Here is a 19,761-nt window from a genome sequence, read left to right on the forward strand (position 1 = left end):
GTATTGCCTAAAGGAGTTATGACATTGATCACTTGTTCGTTATCTTCACCTTTCATGCAGACTCGCCATGACAACACATTGTATACGAAGTATATACTGGGTCTACTCGTAATATCTGACCGCAGGTGTACGTGACACGTGCACCTGTAGAAAATAGTATTAAAGTCCTGGACTCAGAGAAAAACGAGCGAATCCAGGAAAACAAATCCTCAAGGGGTGTCAAAACTTTTCAAGAATGTTGTTGTTGCCAGCGTTCCTCAGAACAAGGCTCACCTGACAACATCGCAAAAGCACGCTTTCTCCACACTGCAACTTACCACACAAGGCATAGACATGGTGGTCGATCTCTTTTACGAACCGGTAGATATGTCGTCCGTGTTCATGCAAACGATGCTTATAATAGCATGTCAAGTTCTGTGCGTACCAGCTGTAGCACTTACGGTTCTGTAGGTATCATTGACCGTAACTTGCACCCATGCTGGAGATCGCCTGCTGGCCATTTATTCAGCCGTGACGATGGTCATTTCTTCAAAGTCTATGCTTTCGGCTAAATTTTTAAGCTCGATATATGTCAAAGGAAGAAATGTCTGTAAAGTTTGAAATAAAAAATGCATTATGAAATGATGTTTTATTTGTTTTCCACTCTATTACATGTTTATGAGTTAAAACTGACGTGGATTCTTAAATATTATAGAATTATCTGCTCATCCACCATATTAGATGAGTATTCTATTGTTAAAGTATATGTATCTAGTATAAGAGGGGACGAGTTTTGCTACTTTTCACAGCACTTCAACGTTTCCGATTTCCCTATGCCTAGACAGGTAACAATTACGTCTCCGATAATAATGTATAGGGTGACAAAAATCAAAGAAATCACGTTTTACAATAGAAATATCGTTCATTAGTAAAACATTCTAAAATGTTGATGTCAATAAATTTAGAATAAAAAACCTCTTTTCATGCATGTGCGTATCAAAAACAGTAGATAATTGAGTGGAAGATAAGCAAAACCTTTGATGTCACTGAAAATTGAATTTTCTAGTGAGAGCACTTAATCAATACCTTGATCATCCTTTCTCTAAAATTTGCAATCATGAATATATATTGATTTAGCTTCAATAATGTTGCCTCTCTGATTTGGGGGGGGGGGGGGGACTACAATTCCTTAGGATCACTGTAATGGTGCAACTACGAGAGTGATTCACTCCCGCAACATTTTCGATCATTCTAAACATTTTCTAACTTTATCTACGTAAATTAAATGATAGTATATGTTTCTTAGTCAAGGTATAAATTTAGAACCTGCAACTTACGATTTTTGAAGCTCTATTCTACCGTTTTCAACAATTTCAATGTATTCCAATTCTCAATTCATATTTGTGCGCATGTTCGATGTAGTGGAGTTTTAACTTCCGGTTGTCAAGTTATTTGCATATGCCATATAAGGTAGTGTTTCCGTCCATGGACGAGTACTGAGGGGAAAGCAATTTCGCCGGTATTGAAAAGGATGAAATTTGATATTAAGGTAAACAAGAGTACCGCAAATGTTACATAATACGCCCGTGGAAATGCTTACATAATACGCCCGTGAAATGCTTACATAATACGCCCGTGAAATGCTTACATAATACGCCCGTGGAAATGCTTACATAATACGCCCGTGAAATGCTTACATAATACGCCCGTGGAAATGCTTACATAGAGTGTTTATCTGAAGCCATAATTGGTAGAACTTTGCTTCAGGTAGTATCAGCCATCACCAGGCTGTGAAATACTTTCTTTGCATAAAATTAATATTTCCTAAAAATGGACAGAGTTCAACAACCTGTAATTTTCTCAAAAATTGAAGAAAATATAAATCCTTGTCACATGCACATTTTCCATACCCATACAAATACTATGTAAAATAAGAAGGTCCTCACTTGAAAATTGTGAAAGGTAAAATGGACAAATCATGTACTCTCCATGTAATAATTCCTCAAAACTGACTAAGTTCAATAACCAGTAACTTTCTCAAACATCGATGGAAATCAAAATCCTTGCCACATGCACATCTTCAATATAAACACTCTTTAAAATAAGAAGGTTCTCACTTGAAAACTGTGGGAGGAGTTTATTGAACATATCATGTACTCTCTTTGCATTATTTTCTCAAAAAGCAAATCTATACTTCTTGATCCTCGTAAAACCCCCAGATTTGAGCAGATGAGTTGCCATAATCTTTTGGAAATCAGTAGTTCTTCTGACTTAGTACAAAATGATTATGCAAGTCGTTTTTGGAAACATTTGAAAACAAGTGAATGTCCGATTTCTAATTCGATTTTAAAAAATTCTTTATTCTGACATTTATGTATTTTGTTTAATTATTTATTTTCTTATTTTGTTCAGAAAAATCACACCCCTGACTCAATCAGGAAGTACTTCTTTGTTTCCATTACCATTTCCTTAACCTCTTGTAGAAAAGGTTCAACTGTTTATTTGACCAGTTTTCTTTTTCAGTATCCATACTCAACATAGCAACAAAATCAAGACACTTAAGTATTGCGCAGTCTGATTGCGTTACTACCCGGAAGTTGTCGTATGCAGAGTAAATGATAGAATTCAAAGAGAGATAACCCATGTTTTCGAACAGGCCTATGCCATTGCAAAACATATCAATTTTAAATGTTTATGATATTAACAAATAAAACTGTTTGAATATCCAACTGACCTTCATAAAACACATACATATACAGTATAATTCTTGGAAATATGAAATGCAAGACTCCCCATACATGAAGTATATCACATTGAAGGCTTTAAAACTTTGATAGGGAATTCTTTCATAAAACCTATCTCATAAAAAGGCTCAACAGCGGTACTATTGGAGTAAATGCCATTCTCGAATGTGCATTGATTAAATTAGAATGTTTCAAGCACCACATGTGCCGCTTATCAGGATACCATTCATCATGGTGAAGTAAAAAAAAATCTGGCTTCAAAGTACAACTGCGAACTCTCAAGCAGTTACAACTGTATAGGGTACGATAGACCGCCTGACAGATACAATGAACAAGCAGACAGACCGAAAAGTACTACACGACCACACACAAACTGATTTCCCCCCTTAATCTGTGTTTCACAGGCGACACTAAAAGCTGCACGACATATTATCCCTTTCTTGTTTTGAGTTTCTTACAATTTTCTTATTATTCCTCTTAGGCACCTGATCCCACCTCTGGTGTGTCCAGGGGGCCGTGTTTGTTCTTAATTTTGCATTGTGTTTAGGAATTATGAAATTGGTCACTGTTCGTTATCTTCACTTTTCCATTACATAAACAAGTCGTTGTAATAAATCAGTGTAATTATAAATAAAGAGCAGTGATTATTCATTCATTTATTAAATGTAATCAGTAATTGTGTAATAAATAAACAGTAATATATTATTAATATGTGTCATAATTAATTTCTAATTTTGCTTCATATCCACCAACATGGCGACCCCAGCTGCTATGGCGGCTATCATTCCTATAATGCTGAAGGCAAAGGCGAAGTGATAATTGAAGTCCACTAGGGGGAACATATCTTTGATTTTGCCCGCATAAACTGCTATCGAAATTATGATGAAGAAAGCTACAAAATACATTTAATTCAGCTTTAAAATATTTATGACGTTTATAATGCTAATATACACAATGGGTTACAATATCTAATAGCATCATGACCTATCATTGGGTCAAATATTGTATGACGTGTTTAATACCGAGTGTTAGACCGTTCTTGTCACACTGACTTTGACTATGGATTACTCCGTTTACCTGATTAAGATATAGGACATCATCTACACCTTTCTACACACAATTGCGTGATAACAGAACATGGCTGAATGTGAATGTGCCATGTATTCCGGATTTTCGTAATTCTTACTTGTACGAGTTGTCGTTCGTTTGGGACGGTATGTGTTGGTTTATAGAGGGCGAAGGGCCGTGAGAACGGAGCTCTCCCTATAGGTAACATATATATACATGTTTAAAAGGAATATATAGAAAACTAATGAAAAATTAAACCATACCTATGGAACTTGAAATGTTTGGTCCCAATGGCGTCGATTCGAATACTAGCGCGTGGACATGTATTTCTCCATTTTGAATCTCGTCTACCCTAGTTCACGTCGTTCTGATATGTTACAGATATCCGTAAAAGCATGTCAGTCTTATTTGCTTAATCATGTATAATCAATCCTCGATTAGTTAACGCGATTGTGCCATGATAAACACTGACGCTAAACATGACGTCACAATGCACTGTTTACATCAGTTGCATAGTTTCCTGCGTTCAATGAATAGGCGGATCAAAAATGTCTAACGTTAGAATACTTTGATTGAGCTCTGTCCTCACACGTTAGGTGTTTATATTTCGGGATATTTTTTTCTCTTGTTATGGATCTAGATACTAATGCCAATATTTTTTGCTTCGCCCTCAAACACGGTCACGCCGTAAGACATATTATATATATATGCATGTGTTAAATACTATGGATAACAACGATTCGCCAGTTAACCGATTACTCGGTTTAAAAAATGCTAACCGATTAGAAATTTTTAAACCGATTGACCGGGATATTTGTAGTAAAGAAATACTGTCGTGCTTGTATTACACGTGTTTAAAAAAGAGGGGGGGGGGGGGGGGGGTCGGGTCGTAATATATAAAAGTCTAGGTGATGTTTAAATATTAACTTTTTAAATGACTGATCACTGATCAGATTTAATAATCTTCAAAGTAGAAGTTCATGCAATACCGATAGTTATAGTTCATTTTGTAGGTAAAACCTTTTTGAACATTCCCAGTCAGGCACTATAATGCTTGAGTAAAATAAACTACCTTGGAAGCAGTACTAGTATCACACTGATAAATTCGACGCTGGGCCAGCATAATTTCCACATGGATTTTATAATCAGTTCAATGATTCGTACCATTATAATGCATGGTAATGAGGGCAAGGAACATGCATGTACATTTCTGGTCAGATATATTATTATACAAAGTTAGAGGTTGAAAATAGAAATGGAGGGGGTACGCCTAAAAATCATGGAGGTCAGACTAAATCATATTTCTAAGTTACTTCCCTATGTTTCACGCATAGTAATACTTTAACGAGAAAGAGATGAAATGTCAGCTGTATTATGTAGAACGGACTCGCATGTCCTGAGTAACTTTTGTGCCGTCCGAACGGATTTTTGCCACCTTAGCAATTCTTGTAAACAAACTTTGAAGACAATAGAATTATTTCTTTAACATAAAATTGAAGCCAAATATTGTAATAAAAATAATTATATGATGCACCGTTGTCACTTCTGGTGTGGCGTTACAAAAAGTGAACATTTTGAATTTCTACAAATAGTCTTGCTTTCATGCGGTTTTTGTTCACCTCTTTACCTATTGAAGCATTCTCATACTGTTTTCTTTGTTGGTTTTTTTTTCTTTTTCGTCTTCTTTTTTCTTCTTTTAGGGAATTAAAAAAAACTGAATTTATAATGAAATAAAATAATACATACAGTAATAGAGAATGATAAGTTTTAACGATTAACTGGTTAATTACATGTAATCGGACAAAAGAATTTATGACTAATCGGTTACCAAATTTTCACCCATTGTCATCCCTACTAATTAAATATTACTGCTGTGTTCACAAACAAGATCTTCAGTGCTTGCATATCTGGTGTGTCCAGGGGTCCGTGTTTGCCAAACACTTACTTTTGTGTTCTTTATAAAATCGATGACTATCCGTTATATTTACTTTTTCATACAGCGTACAATGTTTATAGGGCGGGGCTAGAGGAGAAGTTTGCCTTAATAAGATTACTAGCGAGAGAATATGCTATGATTTTTATTATATTTTTCAGTTTATTTTATTTCATTTCTTTATATATTATATTATTGGAGAATTTTTACCTCCGATGCAATCTTCAGCGATATTTAATTTAGGCTAAGACCTCACCTAGTACTGAAAACATCCTTGGGTATAAGAAACGAAAACAGAAAGAGTGGATTCAAGATACCACAATAACAGCAATAGAAGAAAGAAGGAAAATAAAACAAGAAATTAATCAAGCTAGCTCTGAAAGAATTAAAGAACGAAAGAGAGAGCAATATCAGGAGAAAGATAAGGAGGTCAAGCGCAAAGCTAGAGCTGATAGAAGGAAATGGCTTGAAGACATAGCCTTCGAGGCAGAGGAAGCAGCATCACAGAACAGGTTAAGTGAGCTATATCAACTTACCAAACAAATAACTAATAATAAACGAAACAAAGCTACCGGAGTAAGATCTAAAGATGGCACACTCTTAATACAAGAAGAAGAGACACTGAACAGATGGAAGAAGCATTTTGAAGAAGTGCTAAATGTTCCTGCAGAGAATACAAGATTACCAGAAGACTGTTAAATAGCTAGTTCTCCCACTATCGAGACAATCAACACCTCACATATAACAGCAGATGAAATTTAAAAAGCTATTAAGAAACTTAAAACCAGAAAAAGTCCAGGCATAGACAACATTAATCCAGAACTTATTAAGGAAAGCATTGGAACCTCGACCAAACATCTACTTAAACTGTTCAATAGAATTATAGATGAAAAGGAAGTGCCATTGGATTGGAAACGATCATTGATTGTCAAATTACCAAAAAAAGGGGACTTGACTCTGTGTGACAACTATAGAGGAATTTCCCTGCTGTCGGTACCATCCAAGGTCTTCTTCAGAATCATAATTGATAGAATTAGGGAAGGTGTTGAGGAAGAACTGAGAGACGAGCAGGCTGTCTTCCGTGGTGGGAGGGGCACAACAGAGCAAGTTTACATTCTAAGAAACATCCTAGAACAATGCCAGGAATGGAACGCCCCTCTGTATATTAATTTTATAGATTTCAAGAAGGCCTTCGACAGCATCATTCAAGAGAAAATGTGGATGATACTAAAGCGCTATGACATACCAGCAACATTCATCAATATCATAAAGAACATGTATGATGGAAGCAATTGCTGCGTGCTAGAAGATGGCAAAACATCGGACTGGTTCGAGGTAATATCTGGGGTCAAACAAGGCTGTGTCATGTCAGGATTCCTCTTCATTATCATTGTTGACTGGATAATGAGAAATACAAACAACAAAAATCGAGGCATCAGATGGAAATTCATCAGCAGACTGGAAGATCTCGACTATGCTGATGACCTCGCCTTATTATCCAGCCGATTCGCTGATTTGCAAGAAAAGACTGAAAGACTGCACACAGTAGCCAAATACACCGGCCTAAACATCAATGCCAAGAAAACAATGACAATGAGAATGAACTGCAAAACCAATCAAAAAGTGAAAATCGATAACAAGGAAGTAGAAGACACCGATTCCTTCTTATACCTTGGAGCTACTATGGACAAAACTGGTGGCACCGAATTTGATATAACCAGAATACTCGGGCTTGCAAGATCAGCCTTCAGTGCACTAAACAAGATCTGGAAGTCATCTAAATTCAAAACTGATACTAAACTGCGCCTCTTCAACACCAATGTAATATCTGTCATCCGGTACTGTGCAGAGTTATGGCGAACAACTAAAAAAGACGAGGAAAGATTAGATACCTTCCAGCGCAAATGCCTTCGTAGAATACTCAACACCTACTGGCCAGAGAAGATCTCAAATGATGATCTCTATAGACGGACAAATACCATACCATTGTCAATCAGCATCAAAGTCCGTAGATGGAGATGGATTGGCCATGTTCTGCGAAGGAACAACAACAGAAATATAAAGATTGCACTAACATGGACGTCAGAAGGGAAGAGGAAAACTGGAAGACCAAGGAATACCTGGCGAAGGACAGTCGAAAGCGAAAGGAACAATCTCGGATGGACCACTTGGCAGAGAGCTGAAGTCGTGGCAGCAGACAGGTCAAGATGGCGAGGGATGTTGGCCGGCCTCAAGAGTCCATAGGGCCCAGAGAGGATATGTATGTATGTAAGACCTCACCTGTATGCAAAATAATCCTGCGCCAGAAATCGAAAGTTATCATAAGGGGTGGATCTGACTTTAGGAAATGCATTTCATTTCCTGGGCCAACCTGAATACAAATTCTTTATATCTATAATATCTGAAGTGTTTATCTGTTAGAATGGAGCCGACCACCGAGTCCCGCACATGTTGAGCAACGTTCAGTTTGCTGCTACTTTTAAATGACTTACTCGAGGAAATACTTGCATTTGAAATTTATTTTTGAAATCTGTGATGTATTCAACGGCAGTGTTAGGAGATAATGACTAGGCTGTAATACATTAATAAGCGAATTCATACCACAAAATGTAAATGTTTTACTGGAAGTTCATATATGTACCGTCCCACATGAACGATAACTCCTACATGCAAACATTACGAAAAGAGGCAATATACTTATTGATTAACAAATTTTGCCAATAAACGCCGAGACGCTTGCTTCAGAGTTACTGCTTGCACATTTAATATTGATTCATATGTGAGGTGAAGTCCGTAAGCTTTCTGCTTTCCGGTAAATAAAAAACGTAAAATATAAAGATTAATATCTTGAAAACTTGTCCATCAAACGTTACGAAATTGGAACTTGATCGGTAGTGTACCACTCGAAAACTACATTGTGCATTGCAAGTTTCGAATGAATCAACGCAAGCATAGCGGGGAAAACTCTGAAAAACCAATGTGAGACAGACTGACAGTCAGACAAAAGAAAGTTATAGTCCCCTTCGGTTTTACAAACTGGTAGGGGACTAATAAGAAATATTCCTATCTTTAACTTTAAGCTTTTTAAGGATGGGAAAGAAATGGGTACCGCAAATCAATCATTTGCAAAACTCTTTTTTAGCGAGAGAATGACATTTTTTCGCGAAATGTTAATGTGAAAAAGCTGTATGAAGTACCTTCCGTTTTTGTACTATTGGTAACTGAAACTTAATCAATAATTATCGCCTGGTTATTCTTTGAATACATACGAAATAATTATTGCCTGTTTATTCTTTGAAGAGATACAAAATAATTACCGCCTGGTCATTTTTGAATAGACAGAAAATCCACGAGTTGTTCACATTGTACTCTAAAATCAATAGGTCCACACCTTTCTTTATAATTTTCCCCCCTAAAACGGTGGTATCCAAAGTGCAATTGATTTTTGAAAGTGACAAATCCGCCTCAAATGAAACTTATCAAAGATAACCGATATACATGTACAAGGTAGGCCACGCTGTTCCAAGAATTTGAAGAGGAAGTCAGACCAATATTCCTGGTGCAGGTCACCCTGATTTACTTATATGCTTTGCATTGCGACACCAGTTAAAAGAAAGAATTTCGCGAATAGTATCACTAGTGATGAATCGATTGTCATTTCGAAAATCGTCGACATCGGTAATATGTTTAATAATACGAATATTCCTGCCGCGACTTATCTAAAATCAAAAATGGCTGACGAAGCTGAATCATCCGAGAAGATTGAATGATAATAATGATTGAATATTGTTTAACGTCCCTAATGAGAATCTTTCACTCATATGGAGACGTCACCATTGCCGGTAAAGGCCTGCAAATTTTAGGTCTATGGTCGGCGCTTAAAGTCTTTGAACAGGGAGGGATCTTTATCGTGTCACACCTGCTGTGACACGTGGCCTCAGATTTTGCCTCTTTCAACATGCAAGGGGTAATGAGGCTCTATTCTAACCCGGATCCCATAAGAACAACAAAAGTCGAGAGATCTATCCCTATCCCGGGAAAATAAAATTGAAGTATGTAATTATTTACTTCAATTTTCTAATTATGATTTTAGACGTCTCCATATGAGTGAAAATTTTCCGAGAGAGATGTTATGCAAGATACAATCAATCTAAATTTTATTCTAATTAACTTAATATCTAGGGTAAAAAATAAATAAAGTAAATTTAATATATATATATGCCTTAAATTTGAAATCATTAAAATTCGATTAATCAATCGAAAAGGTGCATCCGATTTATCCGATTATCGATTAATATTTTTTTCCCGATTGCCCATCACTAATTATCACACATTTGGGCTTATTAGTCCCCTACCGTCGAAGTGGAGGGGACTATAGGTTTGCGCTCCGTCCGTCTATCTGTCAGTCCAGTTTTCCGCACTTTTTTAACCCCAACCCCCCCCCCCCCAACAAGTTGTGGGGGGGGGGGGTATACTGGAATCGGGTTGTCCGTCTGTCTGTCCGTCCGTCCGTCTGTCCGTCTGTAAACGCAATAGTTTCCGGGTTCTAAAGCATTATCCTTTCCACCTATCATATATATGGACTACCCATGGGATGAAGATGTTCCCTATCGATTTTGGGGTCAAAAGGTCAAGCGCACTGGACATCGAAGTAGCAAATATAGTGTCCGGGCTCTAAAGCGTTATCCTTTCCACCTACAGTAACCATATCATACATATGGACTACCCATGGGATGAAGATGTTCCCTATCGATTTTGGGGTCCAAAGGTCAAACGCACTGGACATCGAAGTAGCAATATAGTTTCCGGGCTCTAAAGCGTTATCCTTTCCACCTACAGTCACCATATCATACATATGGACTACCCATGAGATGAAGATGTTCCCTATCAATTTTGGGGTCAAAAGGTCAAAGGTCACGTGCACTGGACACCGAAGTAGCAATATGGTTTCCATTTAAATTCTTTAACGGCTTTTTTCATCGCATGGAGATGCTGTGTTCCTAGATAATCCATTTCTCCCTACAAACGAGAATACCCATGGTTTGTCATGCCATTTGTTTTTTACACTCAGAAAAGAGGTAGTTTATACCTATTACCAACACCCTTTGGGAGATTGGGGTAAGCGGGGGGTATTCTTAGTGTGCATTGCTCACAGTAACTCTTGTTTTCTCTGTTCTTGCAGATATTTATATTATGTTTGGTATGTGGCTTTGCCATAACAAGTTACAGATCAAGTTCGAATTTCGTCTCGGTCCGTTGATTTTTCACTTAGTTATGGCCCTTGGATTTAGAAAAATAGCACGAATAATCAGTTTTCCAGACTTTTTTGGTTGTGCTTGCAGATATTCATTTGATATTTGGTACATTGCGTTGCCATAACAAGTTACAGATCAAGTGTGAATTTCATTGTGGTCCGTTGATTTTCCATTAAGTTATGGCCCTTGGACGTAAAAAAAATAGCATGAATTGTTAGTTTACATCCAAGTTTCTTATCTCTGTAGACAAGAATTAAGAATACTACACTCATTAAAACTTCTAGCATAGTAATACTACAATATAGATAAATTATTCATGATTATCTACATGTCACAGTTTATTGACTTGGTTAAAGACCTAAACCTAATTATAAATTTGTCTTTTTTTCTTGGTCTAGTCTCTACTCGAATAGTAGTTGATTTCCAATCATTCCTATCCTGGTTCCCCAATTTCTCCTTTTACCATAACCTACATAATGAACTTTGAATATTGTTGTGGTACAGTGAATTTTGCAACCGGTAGGGGACTATGTATTGCCATGCAATACTCTCAGAATGCTTGTTTTTTGACTGAATACTATTGTTACATTCAAAATAGCTCGCTATGAGTTACGCCTTTTGTTATGATTATACTACTTTACATTAGTTACATTAGTATCAAATTTGTTTAATCATTTACCAATTCTTTGGCTAGTCTTTACATACTGAGTTTTACTACGGATTACTCCGTGTATCTGATCAAGATATAAGGTTCACTACGGGTTTGACCGGTCAACAGGAAATGCTTACTCCTGCTAGACACCTGACCCCACCTCTGCTATATCCAGGACTCCATGTTTGCCCAACTCTGGTATGTCCAGGGGTCTGTGTTTGCCCAACTCTGGTATGTCCAGGGGTCTGTGTTTGCTCTTCGCGTAATTTTGTAATCTTTACAGGATTCACTGTTCGTTATCTTAACTTGTTCATCTTTTATTCGTTAAAATATTAAACTTACCTCCAGCAAAAGATGTCCCTATCGCAACATGGAAAATCGGCTTTCTGTCTTTCATGACGAAAAGTTTTAAGACTGTCATCAGTGCAGCAACCACAAGGGTCAGAACGCCTAGTATTCCCATTGCCCGAACAGCTTTGAGCCAATCTGTATAATAGCTTAGATACTTTAATCATGTCACTCGGTAAAATAGTCTGGATAATTTTTAACCAACCTGTAAATAGCCTTATTTAATCAACTTTACTTCAGTCACTTTGTAAAGTAGCATGGCTGATTTTAAACCAATCTGTAACATAACCTTAATCTAGTTACTCTGTAACAAATTTTAATATTTCAAAACAGTCTGTAAATAATTTGAAACAGGTTTACTTCCGTCTGTAAAATAACATCGACAACTTTAAACCAATATGTAATAGCATGGACAGCTTTAAACCTCGTCAATAAAATGTTCGTATATTCATAAGCATTCTATCAAAATCTATAGGTAATTCAGCATTTTATCATGTGTAAATATTAGTATCAACATAATCCTATTTAGTGATATTTAGCCCTTTGTCTTAGCTACTGGCTGAATTTGCAGTAAGTAATATGTAAATAAATATATATGTACCTTCTACAGGAGTGATGTCCTTGCATTTGTTTTCTCCCGTAATATCGCTGCATGTCTTCCATAGGCCTGCATGTATATTTCTGCCTAATACATCTGCATTAACCCAATATGGTAGCGCCAAACCGATTGCGTGAAATATGCCACCGCAAATTACTAACACTAGTGCGATAAGCAAAAGCTTAGAGGCATCCATTTCCTTCAATTGAAAAACAACAACACCAAATGAATACATTTAAGAAATAAATTTCATTTTCAAATATACATGAGGGTATGAACTGTGACGCTTTACGTCTGCATACTTCCTGAAACGAATTAGCACTTCATTAAAAGTATGCTGGCGTGAAGTGTTTGTTGTTCATTCCCTCATGTATTTTCAAAAATGAAATTTATTTCTTCTGTTTTCGTTTCTTTTGAAGAATTCCCTGGCATTAAACTAGTCGTACTATAATTATCAAGATTCACATGCACATTGTTAACATTCATGACGAAATGGCTATCAAAAAGGCAAAACCATTAAATATGTAAATAAATATGCATGAAAAAGTGAAGATAACGAACAGTGGCAAATTTCATAATTCCAATAAGGAATTCAAAATTAAGTGTTTGGCAAACACAGACCCCTGGTCCTGTGGACACACCAGAGATGGGCTCAGGTTCCTAGGAGGAGTAAGCATACCTTGTCGATCGGTCACACCGGCCGTGGGCCTTATATCTTGATCTGTTAAACGGAGTAATGTGTTGTCAAAATTAAAGTGTGCTAAGAACGGCCTAATAATCTGCATGGAACACGTCAGGCAGCATATGATCCAAGGTTGTATTGGCAAACTAGGTATATAGTTTATTGGCAAACTTAACCATATAGTTTGCGATATGCTGACTTCAAACAAACAAGATTGTTGAAACCCCTTTAACATCAACTTACTTGTCAATAACCTGCCTCGATTCAAAACCTGATCATACGCAGAACAAGTTTTTGCGTATCGAATCAGTTGAGAGATATAATCTCATAACTACAAAAATAAAATATTATATGTTTCTTACTCCATATATAAATTTACAACCTGCAACATACGATTGATGAGGTTCTATTCTACCGTTTTTAACAATTTCGATATATTCCAATTTCTCGATTCATATTTGTGCTCCTCGTTTGGTGTACTGGAGTTTCAACTTCCGGTTATTTGCATATGCACGAGTACGGAGGAGAACGCGATTTCGTCGGTATTGAAAAGGTTTAAATCTTATGTCAAGTTAAAAGCAAACACCAGAGTGTAATTTTTTTCAGCCACCATATGATTTTCTTTTCTTTGTGGGAATGCCTCTAATAACTACATTTTCGCGCTGATTGTCAATGTTTAAGTTTTTCAGTAGATCCGCCTACGAAATCTCACGATAACAAGCATGGTGGAGCAGACGAAGAAATGTACACGTTGTACATGTACATGTTATTTAATGGAAAACACCTTTATTAAACATGCCCAAGCATATATTGGTACTCTTTTTGGTGTTAACAATATTGGAGAAAAACACACGGAGTTATTCCGGTTATTGTTAGCACTTGTCCATTCAACTATCATTATAACGAGTACTCAATTAGAAAATTAAAGCGTGTACTCAATAAGAAAATTAAAGCAAATATTAGCCCTCTATTTTCATGAACTCATTTTAGTTACTCGTGCTCTCATAAGAATTACCTGATCGCTACATTCAGTTACGTCCGAGAAGTGGGAGGTGGTTTGGAACTATGAAGACAGACCTGCTTTTGTATAGGTTGCGATAACTCACGTTAATTATGCATTATGCACCTGTTTAGGCATGAACGTTTACAGGGTCAGGCGACGAAGAAATGCCCCAAATCTAACAAACGGGTACATCTCTGCCATATGTCTGGCATTGGCTTGCAGTGAAAGCGGTAGAATTTGATAACTATGGGTGCTTTACTGGCATTATCACTAATAAGATCCCAGGGTAGTGCATTGGTTTTTTTCATTTTATATTAAGGTGCATGCGTGATCTACATTTACAGCCATGTAATATCGTCATACGGAAGCGTATATTTGCCATGCTATGATACAAATCACCCAAAATAGGGCTAGTTGTATTCGACGCGCCCACGCGTCACATTTTTCCTGAAGAAAATTGGTCGCTTATTTTAATCGTACATTTCGGGCTCGATATTTCACCAGAAATTGCTCGTGGTGAGGTTACACAGGCACTTGAAGCATGGTGGATCATGCAACACGCCCCTAACCTTTTACACACCTGTTTAACTTATGCATTGTAAATATACAATAAGTATAATCTAAAATGTAATAAATCGCGATTGTAAGAAAAAATATCACCACTGATAACGAGCTTATTACTAATACGTAACAGAGATTTCAATAATCTTTAAAGCTGTATGACCCGATGTTCATGTATTGTTTTTGTACATAATTACTTTAAAGCAGATTAATTACTTTATAAAGTTATTAACTTTCCCTTAATTACATGCTTGAAAACATCTGCATGTAAAAGAAAACAGTGAAAATATTATTTAGAAAGTAAATATAGTGTGGTCCCTGTGAGCTCGAAATAAAGGACACCACGGAGTCTTCCACGTCTGCTTCATACTTAGTATTTTATTGAAAGTAGACATTAACGGCAAACTGACAACTCAACTGTATGACAAACGGGATGATTTCAGCTTCTCCATCGTCAACTTCCCATATTCATTTAGCAATATTCAATTATAACTTGCGTATGGTGTTTATATAGCTCAACTGATTCGATATGCAAGAGCTTGTTCTTCGTATAGTCAGTTTTTAAATCGAGGTAAGCTACTGACAAACAAGTTGATGGTACAGGGGTTTCAACATTCTCGATTGAAGTCAGCATTTCGCAAATTCTATGGTCGTTATAACGATCTAGTTCGTCGATAAACCTATCATTGGGTCAAATGCTGTCTGAAGTGTTTCATACTGATTGTTAAGCCGTTCTTGGCACACTGATTTTAACTGCGGATAACTCCGTTTACCTGATCAGGATATAGAGCTCACGGCGGGTGTGACCGGTCGACGGGGGATGCTTACTCCTCCTAGGCACCTGATCCCACCTCTGGTGTGTCCAGGGGTCCGTGTTTACCCAACTATCTATTTTGTATTGCTTGTAGGAGTTATGAGATTGATCACTGTTCGTTATCTTCGCCTTTCACATATATTAATCATCCGGAAAGCCTCGGGTCTTTCACCCAAAACACGGTGTTTTCGGTGAAAGGCCCGAGGTGTTCCAGATAGCGCATAAATTATACAGTGTTAGATGTCTATAAATAAACCCACGCGCGTCAGGGGAATCTCAACATGATGTATTAACTCATACTTTAAGGCTGAAAGAGCTTAAAACAACTATTTGATATTTTTATTTCTATTAAACTTATGGCGCGGTACTGTTGTAACAAAATACACAGGTTTACACAGATAAGACCACCGATGATCTGAAAGTTTGAACTGGTCACGTGACTGTCACTTGAAATGGCAGAGTGACGCGGTTATTTGTAAACATCGATTTAAAATCAAATAATTTTGGTTAAAACAGGTGAAATAATGTATGATATATCATACAGCCTCATAACTACATACGTGCGATGATTTAATAGCGTTTTTACGAGATGAAAAAAAAGTGTTGTAATTCGGACCATGTACAGCTTTAAATAATGTGCATGTATACTGTAATTGTAAAACTTAGATATAAAAAGAAAATAATGTATGGATCCCAGATCAGAAAAAACTAAGGAGGTGCATATAATCCATGCTCGAAGCCTGTGGTTTAACAATGATCTATTCTAAAGAACTTAGTCAATGTATAAATTAAACCCCTTCTCATATATATTGCAAATACTAGCTAGTTTATCTGAAATTTTATCATTCCCTTTAGAATATATCAAGTACCAGTTAGGTTCTTATATGCGCGGTTTGGTTTAACCCTTTCTCTACCGGCACATTTTAGAGGTTTTTAAAGACTAAATGACAATATTTTTAAATCGAGTTACATCTGCATGTATCACGATTTTAGGTAGGCATGTGATATATGATTTTGTTACGAATTGGACAGGGAACATTTTTTTCATAAACTTTGTCATGTTATCCCATGACCCCAAAGAGTTCTACGGGGTCAAAGGTCATTTAAGTGCACTTTTTTGCAATCTTTTTTCTCTGGAATATATATATTACGACCCCTCTCACTGGATTCGAGTCAAAAATAGGAAATTCTAAATGTATGAGCTGATATGTCTTTTAAAATACTACAAAAGCATCACAATCAAATTAATCAATTTTATTGACAAACAAATATTTTTTGGTTGCTAAGTAACAACACTCATGGTGTAATTTTGACCATAATTTGCCATTCTACATCCATTCGACACAATTCAAGCATAATTACATTGCATGATGATTAGTAAATGTCACATTATTTTAAAAATATAATCTTTGACTAAATCTTAATCATTTTAAAAGGTTTTTTAACAAAAAATATAATGAAGAGAATTAAGGTCAAAGGTCATAAAATGAAAATTTCGTACTTCATATACATATTCATCATTTTCTAATAATATGACGTTTTGCCATTGTATCCCACTAAATAGTATAAATATTGCAACATTAAAACAAAGATCTTTCCTGTTAAAATCTAAAAAAAAAAATCAATTTTTTAATATTCAAATATATTTGGTTGCTAAGCAACAACACCATTATGATATCAAATGCTATGCGAAAATAATGCCCGTTTTTCCTCCCCAAGTTCATTGTACATGTATACGAATGCCCAAGTACTTACTTTCAATCACTAAATTTAAATGTACTTGCATTATATTTAATAAAAATTGTTCTTCTTATATTCAACCTCTTAAAACATATTTCTAGACATAATTCTTGATACTAGGTTGTTCCGATAGGGGCATGCGTTGTCCAATATCTGTCTATCGACTGGAACTTCTCAGCAGACATGTATAAGATAATACCCAAAAATCTGAAGAAAAAAAGAAAGATTGTTTATACTTAGCCCCAATATACTGATGTATTCTCAGAGCTTTTGAATACTCAATTGGCTCTGTAAATGTTTTCTATAATCAAGGCCCTCTGAAAATTATGCGTTTAATTACTTGTAAAATTTTATCTGGGGTAATTGTAATACACATTTAATAAATGTGTTAGATGCACAGCCAGATTAATTTTGGAAAAGGTAATCTTATAAAATGCATTTTATTATTCGTTTTAAACTGGAAATCACTGTCACAATATCGGTACTTTAAAACTAGTAATACCTGTACAGTTCCTCTTCGGTGAGAGGCTTCGAACTTCCTTGGGAAGCATATGACAATCCTTCCCCCTAGATATGACCACCACAGCATAATGGTTGGTGGCAACACAGATGGAGAAAACCAAATCTTCTGTCAAAAACAGCTTCATAAAATCTGCAATTCTCTGAATAATCAGGTCCCATATCTGAAAATAAAAATGCAAATAAAATCAGTATTGGCCATCATACCTTATTTGTCAGCATTTAAAACACTTAGCATACCTTATAATTAGAAACATAATAATGATTTTCCGTGTTTTGTCTCTTTTTGTATGCATGTTATATCTAGTAATGCAACGATAAACAGTAAAATTGTACACGCATATCAGTGTACCATAATGCCATGATTCCATTTGTGAATGTATTATCTGGATTCATTTGAATGTCAACTAAATGTATACGGATTTAACCCTATATTCAACCTCAAAGAGTCATACCAACTGCATGCCAGGTTGTCACTCCGAATGAAATGCCACAGTTCTTGGATCAGGTGCCCCTGTGTCCTCCACATCAACATACTTCCAATGCATGTCTGGATTTGCCAGTAGACTGTCACTAGTGGAAGATACCTGGAAGCTTCCCACTAAATATTGGGATGTCAATAACCTTTTTAAAGATGAAAAAATACAATTAAGAATTGTTGGTTTGTGTTTTAAAGCAGAAGCTTCATGATAGTAAGGGACAGTTTCGCACGAAAGTACTGATCATATTTATTTAAAGATAGAGGTGTCCTATATTTGAAGTGCTATTTGGTAAGTGATTACATACATAGTTATTTCGGATTTCAAAGATTTCGGTTGAGCATCACTGAAATTAGAGAAAATCTAAGCAAGAAATGGGCACATGCCCATCAGCTCATAGCACACCAGCATGTATGGATCATATAATTAAATGCTTTTTCAATAGCCTGTGATAACCAGATTTTGATTGATGTTAACTCCCCCCCCCCCCCCCCCCCCCCCCCGCACACACCTTTTGTCCCAAACACACATTTTGTTTTTATTTCTGTTACAATATGAAGAAAAACCTCAAATTACGGTAATAAATTATATTATTACGATAATACAATAATGCAATATATGCTTTCCTAACAGATTGTGTTTTCTTTTCATAGAAAGATAAAAATTTTTATAAACGTAGAAAATCTTGCAAAATAACCTCCGCACCAATGGTCATGAATGCCCAGTCTGATTAAAACCATCCCACCCTTTTCTCATCGTACACTAAATCCACCCTCTTCTTACACTCGCGCGTCAGGTGAGGAGATACCAAAAAGAGGGGGGGGGGGGTCAGACTGATTAATGCCGGGCCAGGACAGATTAATTGATGTCAGATATGTTCAGCTCTTAATAAACTATTGGGTGTTATACACTTGGTTTAGATATCATAAAATATAAATATTTTCTTTCATGAAACGACAAATTATGGCATCAAATCGCGGTTAATATATTAATCGTGCATTTTTCATAACATGACATAACCGCGAACGTTTTTTTCTTCTAATCGGCCTATGTGGCTACATCAACTTACATGTTTATACTGAATGCATGATCGTTTGGGTCATCCTGCAACAGGATATCCAAGTTATCTTCAGACTTCTTTATCTGACATCAGGTCGTTTTCAAGATGTAAAATACAATACAAGCGTTTGTTGTGTTGTTGTTTTCGTTGAAACGGAAACACTTGTGTTGCCCGTGGACACTTTCAGAAAACTCCGCGGCCGCGATCCGGATCACAGGGGAAAAAGTATTATATATACAATATGCAGATTGGTCTTTTTGTTTTCTTTGTTTGGCAGAAAAAATTATTTCTATACCGAATAAATATTACATAACGTATATATTTGA

The 19,761-nt window shown here is 36.2% G+C and overlaps 1 protein-coding gene across 4 annotated transcripts in view; it reads right to left on the reverse strand.

The window, feature by feature from the left end:
- Positions 1 to 3,364: 3,364 nt before the first annotated feature.
- LOC125677535 (uncharacterized) overlaps positions 3,365 to 19,761 on the reverse strand; it is a 94,918-nt gene continuing 78,521 nt past the window's right edge. For 2 of the 4 annotated variants that reach the window (XM_056142289.1, XM_056142290.1), the window contains exons 3-5: positions 12,581 to 12,776; positions 11,974 to 12,117; positions 3,365 to 3,615 (exon numbers count right to left, since the gene is read on the reverse strand). In XM_056142289.1, the coding sequence (XP_055998264.1) occupies positions 3,452 to 3,615; positions 11,974 to 12,117; positions 12,581 to 12,773 (501 nt within the window). In that variant the 5' untranslated portion in view covers positions 12,774 to 12,776 and the 3' untranslated portion in view covers positions 3,365 to 3,451. Of the gene's footprint in view, positions 3,616 to 11,973; positions 12,118 to 12,580; positions 12,777 to 14,274; positions 14,359 to 19,761 lie in introns of those variants that run through there. The other 2 variants (XM_056142291.1, XM_056142288.1) reach the window with 2 other exon arrangements.

The sequence above is a fragment of the Ostrea edulis genome, chromosome 6, assembly GCF_947568905.1.
Source record: "Ostrea edulis chromosome 6, xbOstEdul1.1, whole genome shotgun sequence".
In the NCBI taxonomy this organism is placed as follows: domain Eukaryota; kingdom Metazoa; phylum Mollusca; class Bivalvia; order Ostreida; family Ostreidae; genus Ostrea; species Ostrea edulis.